The sequence below is a fragment of the Crocodylus porosus genome, unplaced genomic scaffold (genome assembly GCF_001723895.1).
Source record: "Crocodylus porosus isolate Cpor-Errol unplaced genomic scaffold, CroPor_comp1, whole genome shotgun sequence".
NCBI lineage: Eukaryota > Metazoa > Chordata > Crocodylia > Crocodylidae > Crocodylus > Crocodylus porosus.
In genome coordinates this window covers 73,211,276-73,230,538 of record NW_017728947.1, presented here as the reverse complement: position 1 = coordinate 73,230,538, position 19,263 = coordinate 73,211,276, and the positions used below count along the sequence as shown (strand labels likewise).

The window sequence follows — 19,263 nt, the reverse complement described above, 5'->3', positions numbered from 1 at the left end:
TCCCCCCCCACAAATCTCATACCCTGAGTGCCCAGTCGGCCAAATGGGATGAGACAGGACTTGCTGGCAGAAGCCATGGCTGCAGGGGCAACTGCCACACTGCAGCCCTGCCCTGTGCTAACACAAGTGCTGGTACATGCAGCCCCAGCCTCGGGCGGGGGGTCCTGGCCCCAGGAGCCATTTGGGGGTGTGATGGGCTGTGGGGAGAGGTGGAGGTGGAGCAGGGGTGTGTGAGAGAAAGAAAGAGAGAGAGATGGGAATCACAGATGTGGGAGGCTCTGGGTAGAAAACGCCTCTGCTGGGCCCATCCTAATCAAATTGTCACAGAGCAGAGTTTATGGGGAGAAACAAAGGTGGCTTCCTGCCACACTCTGCCAGCAGGGGCTAAGCTGCCTTGGCTCAATGTGCTGCAGTCTCAGGAGCACATGTAAATGCTGCACTTGGGAGCAATAAACTCTGGCAATAACTGTGCTATTTATTGCTTCAAATTAATTTTACATGTAGATGAGTCCACTGAAGCCAATCCTATATGTTTATTGAAAATCATCACACATTCATGAACCAAGTTGTCTTCCCAGTACTGTCTTTGGCTATAATGACATAATTTTGAAGAATTGTGTAGTATGTAATTCCCTGCAGTCTAACTTGCAAATACCTTTAGAACTCACCAGCCACCTACCAACAAAGATAGCCATAGAAAAATTCAAATTCTCATCCTAAACTAACAGGTGTTTTGGAGAAACGTCTGCTTCTTAGACAATCTAATATAAAATAAATAATTTTTTCCCCTGCTAATTTGAGCAGTCCAATGGTTTGGCATTTTCAAAATTTCAATGGAAAACAATTTTTATGCATTTTGGTGAACATTTTAACTTTTTTTTTATTAGTGTTAATATTCTCCAACCTTAATAAACATTTTGGTTTTGAACCTCACTTACTACATTATAAATAGCATCCTTAAATTATCAGGATGCTATCAGGTGGTTGATATAACTACATGATATCAGAAATTCCTAAATTCTACATTTGAGCCTAGTCCTAACTTATCATATATTATTAGGTATAGTGATAACTGCCCTAAGTAGCCCCATTTCAAGGTTATTAATAGCAATGTAGACACCCAAGTGCATCTTAATGAGAGGGAAAGCGTCCACTGGTTTGATGCCCATCTAAGGTCATCATTTCACTGAAGACAGAGAAAGACCTATACAGTGCACAAACTACAGGCCAATATGGCTGCTGTTTGTTTTAAAGGACTAGAACACCTCATCCTCCAGGACAGGACTGTCCAACTGGTGGCCCACAAATGGTAAACATATGGCCCATAGACTCCTACCCAACTGCCACTCTACCCATTATTTTTGTGGTGGCAACTGCTGGGGTCTCCAGGCTCCCACTCCCTCCTCTGGCTTCTGGTTTCTCTGTGGGATGGGGCAGTGCAGCGGGAAGAAGTCAGGCTTCCTATGCTGAGTGTGGTGGGGGCTAGGCATGCTGTATACTCAGGAAAGGAAAAAGACAGGTTGACTGTAGGCTGCCTGTGCAACGTGTGCAGACAGAGGGAGCTGGAATGCCCATGTGATATATGTGACTGGGAGTCAAAGGCTGTGAGTGCAGCAGTGGGGGGCAGAGCTGAGTTGCCCAGGCTGGGACACGGGAAAGAGAAAGGAGAGAATTAGCAGGGGTCAGCCCCCAGAGTGGCAGATCCTTGGGTCTACAGCCAATGCTGTTTGTGGTCCCTAAATGCACAGAAATTGGACAGCCCAGATTCAGGACATATCACTAGGACATTCTTAAAGATGAACAGGCTGGATTTTATTGAGAATATAGGACTTGTGATCAAATTCTAGTGCTGGCTACTTGTAAAAAAGATGGCTTCAGAAAATACTTAAGACTATTGCCAAGCTTAACAGCAGCCCATCATCCCATTTGGTACATCAGTCTTGTTGTCAAAATGATGTAGTTAGTCCAGTGGCAATGCGTAGGGGTTGCATAGGGGTGCACATGCACCCCCTGAGAGTACTGGTGCATCCCCTGTCAGGCTGTGCTCTCTGTTTAGCTGGTGGGCAGGGGGGCAGGCAGGAGCACCAGTGCCCCCCTGTAAGCACTGGCCAGAAAGCGGGACAGCCAGCAAAAGTGGCCAGGCAGCTTCCAGAAGTGGTCATGGGACTTCCAGAAGCAGTGCAGCTGCTTTTTGGTGAGTGAGATCAGCCGCAGGGGGGCTCCCCACCCCCCTATCGCTGACTGGTGTCAGAGGGGATATGTGCTCCCCCTAACTCAAGAGGCACTAGTCAGCCATGACTTAGTCTGAAGTCAAGTAGAAGGCAGCATAGTTTTGTACCTTACAGACTTATCATGGTGTGTGTGTACATATAGACACATTGTACAAATATATGAGTATAAATGTCTGTGTGTATAGTGGTTTGTAAATTCCCTCTGAGGATCAGGCCTGAGAGATTGGAGACAGGTGGTGTTCTGTTCTTGTTTTTCATAGATTTCATAGACATCAGGGCTGGAAGGGACCTCGGGAGATCACTGAGTCCAGCCCCCGATAGATTTTTGGTGTGCACTCATTCTGGTGTGCAGTTGTTGCTTGGTGTTGCCACGTATTTTCCATCAGGGCATCTGGTGGTTGGGAGGGTGGGCCACACACCAAACAAGGGAGGTGCCATGGCCTCTCAGCCTGGCCAGTTCTCCCCTGGCCATGCCCCTCCCCCCGCTTGCTCCCTGCCACCCCTCTTGCTACACCACTGAGTGGGGGAGTGATGGCAGTTAAGTCCACCATGAAATTTCTGGACCTGTAGGCAACCCTTCGGGATGGATGGCATACCTTCACAGGCTGGATCTGGCCTCCAGGCTGGGGGTTGAGGACCTCTGGTCTATAGTCAAGATCTACATTACAACTGTATCTGCTTTGATCCCACTGACTGGAACACACACCTTAAGGATCCCTATAATTACAATACAATCCCATAATTGTAGCTACTCAAATCAACACAGACCTCACTCTGATTTGCTACAATACCAACCCCAGGAGAAGGAAAACAGAATCCTTCTGATTGTCACCTACAGCATCTGGCACGATCACTTTAGACATACGATTAATGCCCTTCAACCTGTCCTGGAAAAGGATGTCCATCTTAAAGTAGTCATTGGGGACAAACCTGTCCTGGCTTACAGGCAGCCCCCTCCAACCTCAGAAGGTACATCTCAAGCAACAGACTTCCTAATTCTGTCTCACCAAGATGTCAGGCCTTGCAACAGAACCAAATGTTCTGTGTCCCAACATCGATACAGACCATATCATTTCTGGACAGAAAAATATTGATATGAGTTTCATTCACTTGCAACTTTACCGATGTCAGATATGCCACCACCTACTCACAGTGCCCCTCTGCTGGCTACATTGGGCGGATGGGACAATCCCTATGTGACATGAGCTATAGAAAGACATGCAGGCCCGTGGCAGAATATTTTAAACTCCCTGAACGCACCATTGATGACCTGAGGGTGGCTTCTTAGGAAGCAAAACTTTACAAACCTATTTGAATGGGAAATCAAATCCCATTACTTGGATTAGCTTCTGTGATTCCTTTGTTTCTATGGGGTAATTGCTTGTATGTTTGCCTCTCCCAGGACTGTTCCCTCCTCCCCTCTCTCCCTCTCCCTTGTGCCTACTATATTTACATTCATGGGTGACTGGTGCCACCTTAGTCAGGTGGAGCACGTGCCCCCCAGCAACCAGTCAGCAACCGGGGTAGGGTTGGGTCACCTACAGCCAATCTCGCTGACCGGGGGGGAGGCCCCCTTCAGCCAGTCCTGTGGACTGGGGCGGGAGGAGTCCAGAAGTGGCCACAGTGCTACATCTGGTGCTCCCACTCTCTGGCCAGCGCTTGTAGGGAGGGAACCAGTGCTCCCGCCTGCCCCTCCCTGCCCATCACCTAAGCGAGGAGCATAGCCAGTCAGGGGGTGCACCAGCACTGTCAGGGGGTGCACGTGCACCCTCATGTACTGCCTACTCATCACCACTGTTTACATTTGTCTCTCCTTCTTGCACACTGCTTTACGCATACCCTTTCACAGCATCTGATGAAGTGAGTTTCAGTTCACAAAAGCTTTTGCTTCTTTATATCTACTTTGCTTTGCCACATGTGCATGACAGGAAGTGTAACTGTGGGATCACACATTAGATTCCATTGCACCTTATTGCTGGTGTGGAAGGGGAGGGGCAATCCCAGGCTCACATGTCCCAGTTGAGGGGCTCACAGCCACAATGCATCTTATGCACCCTTGGGGCTGAAGGACTGCTACTGCAAAAATCCCCCCTACCCCAGGGTTGCATGGAAACCCCCGGGGGTCAGAGGATAGCCACAAAATGATATCATGGCAGCTGCGATTCCTAGGACTCAGGAGTGCGGGAAACCCTCAGAGCCTGGGGATCATGACTCCTCCGATCCCTACAACTTGGGAGTGTGGGAAACCCCTGGACCCTGGGGACTGTGACTACTGTGATCGTTAGGGCTTGAGGGTTTTATGCTGGGCATGGTGCACCCCTGTGGCTGGGAGCTGTGTCAGCCCCGCAAGGGAGACCCTTCTGCATGTGTAGATTAAAGCTTGATAGCAACCATCTATAAAGTTAGTACACATTTTCAAGGTCTAACTTTATAGCTGGTTAGAGCTTTTTATTGTGTGATCTTTTTACTTATTTATCTCTGCACATATAACTGCTCTCCTGGTAACTGTACAATTAACCAGTTAATTGTGCAATACCTGTAACATGTAAAAGGAGGCTCAGTGCCAGAGTTTTACTAAGGTAGGTGGTATATCCTACAGAATTGCTTTTCCACGAGAGGTAATTTTGGGTGCACACGGGAAATAAACACATGAAGATGACAAATCTCTAATAAGGCTCTGTGCTAGTACTCATATTATTGAACCTGCACATCAACAAACCTCCATTTACTCACAGAATTAATCTACCCAGACAACATCTGCTTCAGGAGCCAAGTCAGGTCATTCTCTGACCCAGATGCCATGTTAATTGCTGATATGATCAAGCTAGCTAAATACTGCAGCAGGAGGTGTATTCAACTGAGTTCAAACAAAAAAAGTGACAAGAACGTTGCATTTGCACAATGCTTCCATTACCCACAAACTAAATGTAATTCTAAATGGGCAGTCTCTGAAACATGAGCTGCATCCGGTTTACATTGGCGTGACCATAGATCTAACTTTGATCTTTCATGAACACTCAAATAAAAGAGTTTCTGAAGTTAGAATGTGTAATAATCCCAGTAAATTGCCTGGTCAGCCTGGGGAACATAACTCACGTGCTCCAATGTCCTTGGCTCATCATCTACTATTCAATGTCAGAATACTCTACACTAGTTTGCACTAGTTTGGTGCTGTTTATTACACATACTCCTTGCAATAACATTTAATCTATATGCCTCACCTCAGAAATGCTGTGTCCTACTTCACTACCATCATTGCTAGTGTTAAGCAATGTAGTGTCACTTCAGAACCTTTATGGCGTGACTCTCAAACTATTAGAGAACTTCTGTGGTAATCCAGATTTACTATTCTAGGGGGATCCCTTCAATTTGCTTGTCATTGAGGCAAGCCCTGTACTCCAACAGGCTAGGTCAAAACAGCAGTTATGCCAACAGATGAAGCTCCCTATGCTACCTAATAATGCCCTCCTCACCATGTGTATCTTTTGTTACATCAAAGAAAAATACATTAAAGTGCATTAAGGCTAGTGTCAATCACTCAACATTTCAGAATCCCTGAATTTAGATTGCTTGTCTAATGTGATTTGGTCATCAGGTGAATACATATATTACATACTAGCTTTAATTACATGATCATGTGCTACTTTATTTTCTGAAGGACTTTAATCTGGAGCAGAGGAAGACCTGATCACAAGCTTCCCTTCTACTTTCCTCCACAGTCAGCTCTGAAAAGGCCAAAATTCCCAACCAACTATGCAGCTATCTACTTACAGACTTGAAATCTGGCATTTTCAGATTTATTAATATTCTTGAGGAAGTTGAACAGAAAATCCTAAAAGCAACTCTGCTGCACCATGTGAAATACTATTTCAGTTTATTTGATGAATGTGTCTTTGAATGAAAATAAAGGGACTTGATTGTACAAAAGTGACAGATTTTTTAACTGAAAATTAGGCAGTGGAAAGAAATATATACGATCAAATTCAAACAGTAGAGCCATCTGATGAAATGATAGTAATGTAACACCCCTACATACTTCAGAACTGATTATTCCAATACATCCTTCTTGGGTCACTCAAGTTTCTATGATTTGCATTAATCCTCAGGCTAAAGAATACAGTTGTGAAAGAATTACAATAGCTAAGTTGGGAACACTATAGCTCCTAACTGTTATGCAAATTTTGGCTTCAGACACACATTTTCAAGTTATGCACCAGAAACTGAAATTTGGCTTTTGAGCCACAATATAAAAAGAACAAACACAGAGGCAGGGAACTTGCCTAACTTCATTCTGAGCCAACTTTCCTTGGCTTCTACAACTGAATTAGATCCTGATTTTTTTCATATCTTTTCTTTTTTAAAGGAGACTGAAATCAAGGTTTTGCTGACCCTGACTTTTCATAAAACTGACACGCTGAAATGCATGAGCAACCTTTGTCCTTCAAAAATTATTTTTAATTTGCTTTTGGAGGGCTATGTTCTCTTCCTCCATAAAACTTCTTTTCTGCTGGGAACTGCTTTGTATTTCATCTATAGGGGAGCACAACCTACAATAGAGGCTTTTGGCAGAGAAAAAAGACTAACATCTTGAAACAGCAGTTACCACATGGCAATACTGCTCTCAGGGAAAGAGGCAGTACTCTGCACGTGTTCAGTGCCAGTTAGGTTATAAAGCCTCCCATGAGAGGTGAATTAACTCCTCTCTCTTATATTTCACATGAAGCCAACTGCCTTTGTCCTTCTTCCTTGTGGCCCTGTGATGTGCTGGAGGGGAAGCAAGGTCAAGGGGGTTGTACAAGCAAGTTTCTTCTTTCTCAGCTTCTCCTTGTCTGCAAAAGAGGGGTACTCAGTACTTCCCCTGCCCTTTTGTCAATGGGGTCATAGGTGGAAAAAAATCACCTTTATATAAGTATATGAACATATACCCACTCTCAAGTAGATAAACATACCTACATGGAATCACTGCACACTATGTGGTAGCATATGTGTTAACATGGGGCCATGTTACTTTTCCCCAAATTTCCTGCTCTTGAGTCAACTCATTATTTGAAACAACCAAGTTTCCTTTACAGTTGCAGAAGAAAACTTGAAAATAGGAACACGTGTTCCTTACACACTGTCCTTATGCCATTATTTTCCATATCCCCTCCTCTTGTCAGGAGCTCTTTGTATCTATCTTCTGTCTTTTGGTTTCCCCAGCCTGCAGTTCTCCTCGTGCCAGAATCCCCCATTCTCTCCTTTTTGCCAGGGTGCTGTCCCCCATCTATGTTTTACTTCTCCCTTTTTCCCCCATGACAGAACCTCTGTGTACACCTCCCATTATTCCCATCATTTTCATTTTTCGTTCTTGTGAGAAAGTCTTTTAGGATATCAACATCTTTGAAGTGTTGGGAGAATTGGCAGAGCTGAGATGAGGGGGTATGCTGTCATGCTAGAAGTTGTTAAAGGGTGATTCTTTGATCTGTGCTAGAGATGGATGGCCCTGGTACACAGATGGGCTCCACATGTTTGTCATTTCCCTTTTCTAGTTTTTCCAAAAGTCAACCAAAATAAAGACAGCTCTGTGCAGTGATATCTAGTATATTCTCTGAAATATTTAAATTGATGAGATGCTACCATTCAATTACATTACAGGTAACACAAAAGCGTATAAAGAAAGAAATGCTAAGGTTGAGTATCAGGTTTCTTTTTGTTTGGTCAAAAATAAACTTAAATGTATTTTTCTTTTAATGTTATCATTTCAAGCTGATCTTACTGTGTTTTTTAGGACTAACCAGTGGTTTTTGAAGACTTCGAAATGCCAGTTCTGTATCTCTTAAATACCGTGGCCACTTCACTTGCGCTCTGCCCCCCTGTACATCGCCCACACGGCAGAGTTCTAATCCGTGGGCAGCTCCAAATAGCTGATGTTCAAATAAAACCAACCTTCTACCATTTTCTTTCCTTTCTTACTTCCCAAGTTTGTGATTCTTTCCTCACTTTTTGCTTTCTGCCTTAAAAAAGATGCTATCCAAAATTAGCTATATTTTTTAAAGTCTCAGAACAATTCATATGATATCTCACAATTCTTTGAAAAATGACATAACCAATTTCCATCATCTGAGAAAGGAGACCTTGCTTCTTCACTGAAACACAAAAAAAGAGGTCTAGCCCTGGCACGATGCAAGGTAATGAAAGTAAAACTAGTTAATGTTATGTATAGACAAGCAGATCTAGAAGATCTTTGTGATCCCACCCAACCTTTTGATACTATGACTACAGTTTACTTGCAAAGGTTTTTTAACTATATTAGCTGTACGTTTTCCTCAAATAACTTGTTGGACTCATGGTAACTAGTCTGATTATAGTGGGTCAGAGGAAAAAAGCAGCACTATTTTAAAAATTCTTAAATATGTTACACATGCAGTATACATGAGTCTGTTATTGAGATTTTACTGATGTTCTAGTATTAGCTTGAGAAGATCTGCAAAATATACTCATTGTTTTAGTCTCTTCAAAGCATTAGTGCTTTTCAAATTCAAAGAATTGCTTCAAATCCCCAAACATTTCAAGTTAATGCATATGCATATTTCTTTTTTGTATGTGTAACTGTGCTTGTCTCCACGGTTTGGTCACTTCCTGAGAATGTTTGATGCCAGGGCTGACACAGGCCAACATAAACTGGAAGCTTTTAAAGAACAAGGGGGTTATGAGAGCGACAAGAGAGGAAGACTCTTAGAGAATGTTTTCAAAATGCTTTTCTTGGTGTGCATTTTTTATATTTGGCCACGGGAATGAAACAGACTAAGAGGGGAGAGAGGGTTATAAATGACTCAAAATCTTAACATTTTTGCTAAGCTTTCAAGTGAAATTTTACATTGTGCCAAGGTTGTACTTTTCCTTTTTCCCCCCTCCTGTATAGCTCTTCCTCACCTTACCACATAAAAATGAGAGGCAAAAAAAGTTAATGTCATACTCCCAACTCACCTCCCGATGAACCTGCGTTCCACGTGTTAACAGAAAACTTCATATGTGGGATTACTATCAACTACACCAGACTGTACACTGGGAAAACTAGACGCACCCTCCAGCAAAAAATTATAGAACATTAAAGTACTAGTATCAGTTATTAGGCATATTAAATCTTGTTTTGTTGGCAGCACACAGTAGGATTTAGTTAGTGTTTAATTATTTCAGTTTGCATCTTCTCTCAACAATAGGAAATATAAGGAAGCATTGAAAATCAGCAGAGACTTAGGCATACTTTTATTAGAGAAGAGGATGTCATTATTATGCCGGCTGAGCCTTGGAATGTAGTGTTACTGGTTTGTGACCCAAAAAGAAAAAAAAAAGAGAGATCATGTACTGAACATGACTCTGACTGCTATAAGTTTTAAAAGCTCTTCCTTAGAGTAGTTTTTCAGGCCTAGTTTAATACATCTGGCTAGTCACCACAGTGTGGGTTCTTTTATTTCCCAATGAGAAACAGAGGTGAAAATGCAGAAATTTTTGATTTAACATCCTGGAATAAACTTAAGCTCTTTTTATTCTTTATTATTATTTTGACTTTTGCAAAAGTGTTACTGTAATCTTAGAAGCTGTTTTACAAGCTGTTCTGGATGACACATATGTATGCATCGGGGACCCAGCTCTAAATGTACTAGAAAAAACAATGCTTTGAGACATAAAGGTATAAAGAAAATTACACAGCCTTTTACTCTAACCCTATAAAAGGCTCTATAACCTAGTTACTAATGACACCAAAAACTCTCAGACAAGATGATGATATTTTTATTCAAGTATACATTTTGAATATATAATGAACAGTCCTTGCAAAGGTGTATAAACAAATTTCCACTAAATCATTGCCAGTCGAAATTAAAGGCCAGAAGTTAACTATAATACTGACATTTGCAAGTAAGCATGATTCACGTTAAAGAGAATTAAGTATTTGTATCAAGAGACCATGGCCTAATAATTGCTGCCGTGAAACTTTTTATGTTGGAAAGCAAAGTGTTGTCAGTGAGCTATATCTACAATAAAAGTTTATGTAAAGGTTACAAAGAGAAGTGAATTTATTTTCTGAGACTAAAATATGAAAAGTTTGAGCCTGAATTTTTGAAACACAATGACAAAAAAAATCTAGCTATTTGTACAATTTTGCAAATCACTTTTAATATAATAATTCTGACTTACTAATACATATCTAAAATTTTTTTATTAAGTGCTGGGCAAATTTGTAAAAAGCAATAGTGAGAGATTGCTTGGAGTTTCCATTAACTTATAATAAAGGGGGAGGTTTTTAAAAATGCCTCCAAGATATAAGTACTCAAGTCATTTCTGAAATGTTTCCCCTAAAATTTTTAATAAATATAAGGAGCATGGGCAGCATTAAGGACTAACAGAAATCTGTACATGTTGTCACCATCTTAACTGTATCATTGTCTGGAAGCATTGAAAACAATGTGCATTCTGTTGTTGCACGATATTTTTATTTGCAACTTACTGGTGCACTGTTTGCTTTAAGTGAAAAAAGAGTATTTGTGCTGGACTTGATTATTTCAACAGCTCACATACCTTGTAATAACTATATGCTGAACTTTTAGATTTCTACTTTTCTGCTTGTAATGACGCCAACATTTTTGCATCTAACTTGCTGTCATTGCCATAGCCAAATTAATGAGGAAATCAGGATGAAGAGAAAATAGTAACACAACTGCTCTCCATAAAACAACCTAACTCTTTCACCAGACCACACAGAGGTTCCTTTAGAGACTAAACAAATCCAGTGATCCATGGAGGTGTTTGTCATAGCCCTCAGAAACTAAGGAGAGAATGGCTGTCACCTCCATTATATAAAATATAAGAAAGTAAAACATGCATTATGTATCAATCTAGAAAAGAAAACATTGATCTAGAATTCAGCAGACTTTGCATTTGTTAAATAAAGCTGATAAAGCTAAGTAAGTGCAAACAACCAAGCACAAAATATACTCATAGTCAGTTGGTTCTTTTTGTCCTTACATTTTGAAGTGAATGTGTTGCATGTTTAATGCAACACATGCATGTTTAATCAAGAATGTTTCAAGAGTATTACTGCCCAGAGAAAAAATAGCAATAAGCGTCAGAACTATGAAAATGAAATAGCATTATTAGCCACAGAACTTTTCCTAGAACAAGATACCTTGTTCAAATAACATTCTTTGATTCATTGACAAAAGTCCTTAATCTTAAGGGATAGGACCTAGAAATACCAGTGTGAGCTTGGTGAGCAGAAAAGGAGGAAATCTAGAAAATGAGTTTGTCAACTACATCTTTGGATTTAAGGCTTTGATTCATCAAGATACTAACATATGTTCCTAACACATACCTATCTAATAGGACTATTTCCTCCCTTACAGTTAGGATGCCACACAGAAAATTTCCCCTGTAAGTCATTGATTTACAACAGTATGAATTATTTTACCTGTAATAAACTCGCAGAGTCTGGATTTCTTCTTCTAGTTTTTGACACTGGTGAACAGCAGCCTCTCTCTCTTGCTGCAGAGTTGCCATCTTCACCTGAAAACAGATAATTGGTAATTATTCTAGAGAAGCCTACTGTAGTCTTTTCAACACAATACAGCAAACTTCGAGTGTGGATTTCAGCTGTACTGTATGTTGTATTATATATAAATTCTACTTTTTTGTAACATTGTTCATTTGGTCTTTCAGTAAGACTTTATTTATTCTAGTACTCTAATAGTGTGAAAATCCATCTTTCGGTGGATAATTTTCTAACTATGATCCCTCAAATTCTCTAAAAAACAGTTCTCACCATTCATTTTTTCTTCATTTTATTTTGCTGTTTGTCAACAAACACATTCACATGACATTCAAGGTGATTAACCTTGAACCAAAGTACCAATTTAGAGTGGTAAACATGGGCATTGACCATGCAGTGCTATGGCCTCAGAGGAGATTGGGAGAAATAAATGCTCACATAGGTTTAATGTGGTTCCACAGCTTAATCACCAAGAATTTTAAAAATCCAGTTCTAATAGTGATAGAGAACTCTCAGGAGTATCCAGTGTTCACACAATTTATTTAATAAATCACAGGATGATTAGCTGATTTAACCAGAAATCAGATTGAGCTTGCACTTCATATCTATATCATTTCAGATTTTTTTCTTCCATTGTACAGTGATCAGCTTTTGCAGGTCAATCAAATGCACAACGTACAGGACACAAAACCAAAAATACTTGTGCAGCTATCTAATGTATTATATATGAATTCTGCCACTAGTAGCACCTACCACATTTTTCATACTACAAAAAAGCTTCTCAGTGAATTCAAGACTTGATACATGAGAAGAATAAAACATACTATTTTAATACTTAGAAGGGCCCCTTTAGCTTTAAAGTAAATAGCAAAAGGTAATGCAGCATGACCCCTTAGGCTAGGGACAGAAGTTACACATAAACCGATTTAAGTGATCAGAAACTGGTTTAAACCTGTAATAAAATAGAAGTTCAGTGCACATAAATCAGTTTCAAAATGGCTGAAACTGGTTTAAGATAAACCTGGTTAAATGTAGTCAGACTTAACTGATTTGGGTCAAACCAGTTTATGAAACTTCTGTCCCAGACCCCTTCCTCACTCAAGTTACATCAGAGTACCCCACATGCTTTCCAGCCCTGGGTTTGGCTATGCTGTCTGCTCCAGCGGAAAAGTGTTGGGGGACAAGAAGAAGCGACTGCCCCCTACCCGCAACACACACCAGGCAAACCCCAGCTAGGGTCTCGGGCCAGGGAGGTGGGTTAAACCCACCTACCCCTGAGTACAGAGCTGCTGTCCTGCCAAACTTACTGAAACTTACTGCTGGCTGTGACTGTAGACTACAAATCCCAGAGGCACCTGGAAGCAGGAAGACGAAGTGATCAGCAACCCTGGAGAGTCCTGCTGCTTTGATTCTGAACTGCAAATCCCAGAGACCTTGAGGGCAGCAGGAAGAGGAAGTGAACACACTGCCAATGCTGGCTATGTGCCAAAGAGCCATGCTCTAGCACCCCTCGACTGCAGGCATGTGGCTGCATTTCCTGAATCAAAAGTAAATGTGTGTCCAGTTGTTTCTCAATTTAATTTCTGCAGTTTAGACTAGCCTGAAAAGACTGACTCAATTCAGCCTCTCGCTGTTTGACTGTTTTTACTTAGCCTTATAGACTAAATTGCTTAACTTCAGAATAATGTGGCTAACTACTTCTCCCTGAAATAAATGGTGTTAATCTCTCAATGACAATAGTTCATAGCTAAAAGGCAATGTACTTGGAACTGGAAATCCGTAACTCCTAGCAATAAGAGGTTAAAATATTCTGCAAGCAAGCCATTTAGGTCCTGAGCCTGGTGCTGCGTATAGTCTTGCAAACAGAATTCACAGAACATAAGAATGTTAGCCAAACCAGGCTATTTTCTATAATTATATTGTACTATAGGTGAAACAACATTCTTAAAAATTGGAAAAACATGCTTGAATCAAAGTAGGTGGTTTGTTCTACAGGCCAATAATTAACATCCTTGCCAATTTTCAGTGTACTGTGAAGTGCAATTGAAATGGTAGACTGGAAGGAAATGTTTGCAGCAGACACACCTACTCTCAGAGAGATTAACGGCTAGTCTCTTTAAAGAAGTATCACAAAAATACCCCTAGCATTCAACTCGCATTTTTCAGGATAAAGGTCAGAAGACATTGAGGCATGAGACTCTTACTTATGCCAGTTTGTACTGGAATAACTCCACTGATTTCCCTGGGGCTTTACCTGTGTTACTCTACAGAAAATGAGAGGAGAATCAGGCTTGTTAGATTCAATATAGTCAACCACAACAAAAACAGAAAAATAATAAGCATGTTGCTAATCTCCTAGCTGAGCATGCATTTCATTTGGATAGACATTGGGCAACAGGGAGAAAGTAAGAAAAAATACCAGACTGGGATTATCTGTGTAGTATGTCACCATCAATGTCAGAAGCGCTAGATAAGAAACCTGAGGTAGTTCAAAAAAACTGAAAGACTTTTAATATATAGTAAATAATTTTATAACATTTTCTATTGAGTTGTGAACAAATCCCCAGAGAACTCATGACTAACAATAACTACAGCTATTGGGGATTTTTTTTACAAGATTTTGTTTTCATTGGCAAATGCTGGTTTGTGGGGAACAAAACTTTTTACAATAATACCAGTTTTGATTAATCAGCGGAGGTGGCTCTCAGGTGTGTGAGGGAGAGACTCTAAGAGTCTCATTTCTGTTTCAAGAATTAATACAAATGTTGACATTTCAAAGTTTTTCACAAAACAGTACATTTCTCTTCCAAGCAGCTCCAAAAAACAATGGAAAAGGCAGTTTACATTGTAATAGAACAGCTGCTCTTAAAAATCTCAATTTAACTTAATCCTCACACGCTGGGATTAAAGTAGTTACAACTTCAATAAGAAAATTTAGATAGTGACCTTTCTGTTGTTACGTTTGTTTCAAGATATTTAAGAACATACTGCTGCATGTCTTTCTAATCCTACAGGTTAGAAAAATACAAGAGTTAAACAAAGGAATATAAAGAGTAAACAAGCATTTATCCTCTACTAATTACTATGAGGCCCATCCTGATCACTCTCAACTGCAATCAAAGTCAATGGAAGGTAAAAATATATAGCACCTTGCAAGTTTGGGCTCGAGAACGTAATATATGACTTTCCATATTGTTTGATTGCTATTTTTAAGAACTAAGGAGGGGGGAACCATTCCATGAGCTAGTATAGTACAGAAATAGTACTGATGGTTGGGCAACAGAGGTGTGTACTGAACTTCAGCATCCCGGGCTGAGGGAGGTGGGGGATTATCCCAAACACCAGAGAGCAGAGGAAGTGGGGGAATAGAGAGGGGAGTCTTACCTGCCCCTACACTCTGTACTCTGGTAGTAACTACTACGGATGCAGTTCTTACTGTAACAGCATGGGCTTGGGCTGTTGCAGCTTGGGGACAGACTCATCACAAACCAGCTGCAGCAGCACCATGGTGTAGGCTCCCTGAATGCTGCTGTGGTGACTCGTTCACTCCCTCTCCTCCAATATACTGCTGAACACAAGACTGTGCCTACCTGGCTTTTTATGTCCACATGGTGCAGAGCTGTACCTCCTGTGCCAAAGACTCCCAGGGTGGCAGAGGAATGCCATTCTGGTGCTTCCTCTAAGTTAGTGCCCAGAGCTGATGCTCTGCTTGCCCATTCCAGTTATACTACTGTTTGGAAAGCTGCATCCAGAAAATTCCACAAGTGTCCGTGACAAAGCTACCCAGGTGTACTGCCAAGGGATGTGGCCTACACAGGGACACAGGATGGATTCAGAGAGTGCCTTTTTTGACCTTACACTGTAAGCTGAATAAATGTTAATCGGCTTAGTGTTGTTCGGCTTAATGAAGCAGTCACACAGAAGAATGAAAAACCTGCTCTGACTGTCCTTCATTTGCACAGCTGGGGCTTACCACTAGAGGCTTGGTGAGCAGGGGCAGTACTAGAGGCAGGATGCACTTGCTGCTCCCATAAGGCTGAGAGCAGGTCCACCACTGTCTCCATGGGCGACTGGTGCCTCCTGAGTCAGGGGGAGGGGCACGTGCCCCCCAGAGGCCAGTCAACAACTGGGGGAAGCTCCCTATGATCTCACGGACAGGGTGGGTCCCCCACAACCAATCATGCCAACCCAGAAGCCCAGAAGTCCTAGCAACACTTCTCCTGGCACCCCCACTCTCCAGCCGGTGCTCGCAGGGGGGGCACTGGTGCTGCCTGGCCCCCCCGCCCATCACCTAAGTGGGGAGTGCTCACTGTCAGGGGGTGCACCGGTGCTCTCAGAGGGTGCACATACACCTCCAAACACCCCCTATGTATTGCCACTGACTATGTCAATGGCAGTGAGACCAGAGACTCTCTGGGATTCTCTGATCTCACTGAAACTGACACAGCAGTTCTGCACCCCCAGAGGACAGCAAGTTGCTCAGCTCCCAGCATGTGTTGGGGGAAGTGGAAGGAGATTTTCTCCTCCAGGTTGCTGCTCTCTGGGAGACCCAGGCTCTGCTTCACCCAGGCAGGGTGTCCCTGGCTCCATGCATGGGTGGAAGGAATTTCCTCACCCACCTGCCACCCCTGTGCTTGCTGCAGCCCTGAAGTCAATTGCTCTGCCTCGTGGCAGCAGCAAGCCAATCCTTCCCCCAACATGTGCAGGGAGCTGGGGATTGTCTGCCCAACCACAGGCAACTTGGATCTCCTGGTCAGCAGCAAGCAGGCAGTGGGGGAATTCCCCGTGCTTGCTGATTTCTGACAGACTGGGGCTGTGCTGTGGGGGGATCCCTGGCTCTCTGGACTTGTGCAGGGAAGGACCAACTCACTGCTCCTACCCAGCAGAGTGAGAGACTCCAGGGATGCAGCAAGCATGGGAGAGGAGGAAAATCCCCTCCATCTATGCATGGAGCCAGGGATATTCTGCCTGGATTGAGCAGAGCCCAGGTCTCCCAGACAGCAGCAAGCTAGGGGGTGGGAATGCCCACCCCCTCTTGCAGGAAGTTGGGGACACCCTGCCCAGCCACAAGCAGCCTGGGTCTCCTGCTCAGCAGCAAGCAGGATGTGGGGATTTTCCCCCATGCTTGCTACTTCCTGGAAGACTGGGGCTGTACTGTGGCCAGGCAGAGGATCACTGGCTCCCTGCACTTGTGTGGGGAAGGATGGGGCCATATCCTTTTGCTCTTCCCAGCACAGGAGGTGAGCTCTGGAGAAAAAAGGATCAGGCCCCTCAGAGCTCAGTGCATGGCCAGATGGCAGCTCGCCTTCTGTGCTACTGCTGGCCTGGCTCTTGGCCCACAGGGTGCTGCCTGAGCTCCAAGGGGCCCAATCCTTTTTATCTCTGGAGCTTGCCCCCATGCCACCAGCAGCAGGAAGAGAGGTGGTCCAAGCAGCAGCAGGAGGCACCACGGCCACTGGGTGCCTTGTAGGGCAAAGCATCATTGTAACTGGCCTTGCTGCGTCCTCGTGTCCCCACTAAATCTGAATCAGGAGTGGGTCACTGCATTCTGGGATATGGGAGGACTTCAATTTGGGTGTAATAGCTGTAGAAAGTGGTCACAGTAATAGAAAATGAAAAAAAATTAGGCAGATTGGAGATAATCCTGCCCTGGAGTGGTGTAACTTTAAAATGAATGAGTACTTTAAGCTACTTAAAGATGTTAATTTGCAACCTGTCCAGGGTTTAAGAGCTCCAGAAGCTGCCTAAAATTACTGTGTAACAAAGTTCCAATTCTCCTGGGTCACTGAGTCCATTCCCCTGGTTATGTAGGAACCACATTACACAAACCCTTTCAAAGACTAAACAAGCTCCACATTAAAAGCTAGGTAAGATTTTTTGCCCCTCTCCAAAGCACACCTTTCTGAGGCTTAGAAACTTTCTTCTAATTTCCAGCCTAAATTTATTCATGGACAATTTCATAGCACATTTGGTTTTGTGCCAACACTGACCTTTTTCCTAAATAGCTCTTCAGCCTCCCTGATGCATTCCCCTCTGAGGTATTCAGTTTTTGTTTTGCTAGGCTAACCAAGACAAGTTCTTTTAGCCTTCTTGTATAACACACCTTCCATTACCTCAATCAACCTAACAGCCTTTTTCTGCACTTGTTTCAGTTGAATTCATTTTTCTTGAACATGGATGACCAGAATTGTACATAATATTCTAAATGAGGTTTTGGACATTGGGATTAATGATTTTCCTACCTCTATGGTAAATAATGTGTCTGCCATATATTAGAATCACACTTGCCTTTCTCTTAGCCATATCACATTGGCATCTCATAGTAATCGTTTGATCTAGTACATTTAGGTCCTTCTCCTCCTCAGTTGTTTCTAACTAATAAGCTTCAAATTTACATCAGAAGTTCCTACTATTACCCTCTAAAGGCACAGTATTGCCATTGGTACTATTGAATTTAATTCCATTTCTATTATCCACTCCTTAAGGTCACCTCGTTTTTCCTTTATGATATCCTTTTAATAATGCCCATTGTCATCTCCTCTTAACCAATTACTTAGTCACATTATGATTTGTGTACTAATCCCTGTCTTCTCCATTTTAACTAATCATTTCCATGTGGCACTGTGCTTTACTTAATTTCAGCTACGTTACATCCATCACATTTCCCTTGTCTAAAACTCATTTACCAAAGAAAGATACCAAATTAGCCTACTTTGGGGGAACACAATGCATTTTATCCAAGTCTTTAATTATTCTTTCTTTTTCTTTTAAAAATGATTCTAAAACATGGAGAACGGTGAGATCAGTCTAACTAGCCTGTTGTTATCACAGCCATCTTTTTAAATTTTTTTAAACCCTGCAGGTCACATTAGGAAATTTGGTCATTACACCAGACGACAAAGCCAACATACTTAACGATTTCTTTGCCTCCATTTTCCTAAGCAAGGGCTGGAACAGTCACCCCCCCCACCGCTGGGTCCCCCTCGGGCCCCAGGGGAGGCTCACCTAGGCCAAGGGTTAGTGAGGAACTAGTTAGGGAGCTTCTGGAGGGACTGGATGTATTCAAGTCAGCCAGTCCGGACAATCTCCACCCTAGAGTACTGAGGGAATTGGCTGAGGTCACTGTGGGACCCCTGGCATGGCTTTACGAGCACTTGTGGTACTCTGGTGTGGTGCCAGAGGACTGGAAGAGGGCCAATGTGGTTCCCATCTTCAAAAAGGGGAAGAAGGAGGACCTGGGAAACTATAGGCCACTTAGTCTTACTTCGATCCTGGGCAAGCTTTTTGAGAAAATTATTCTGGTGCATATCTATGTGGGGCCAGCAGGAGAGATTATGCTCAGGGGCAACCAACACAGGTTCATTAGTGGCAGGTCCTGTCGGACCAACCTGGTGGCCTTCTATGACCAGATCACCAAATCCTTAGATGCAGGGGTAGCAGTGGAATTTTGGAAGGCCTTCGACACTGTCTCTCACCCCGTTCTCATTAAGAAACAGGGGGCTGTGGTGT

The 19,263-nt window shown here is 42.6% G+C and overlaps 1 protein-coding gene across 3 annotated transcripts in view; it reads right to left on the bottom strand.

The window, feature by feature from the left end:
• Positions 1–19,263, bottom strand: part of MIPOL1 (mirror-image polydactyly 1) — a 277,415-nt gene that overhangs the window by 73,609 nt on the left and 184,543 nt on the right. For all 3 annotated transcript variants that reach the window (XM_019551720.1, XM_019551718.1, XM_019551719.1), the window contains one exon: positions 11,677–11,771. In XM_019551720.1, coding sequence (XP_019407265.1) covers positions 11,677–11,771 — 95 coding nt within the window. The remainder of the gene's footprint in view (positions 1–11,676; positions 11,772–19,263) is intronic.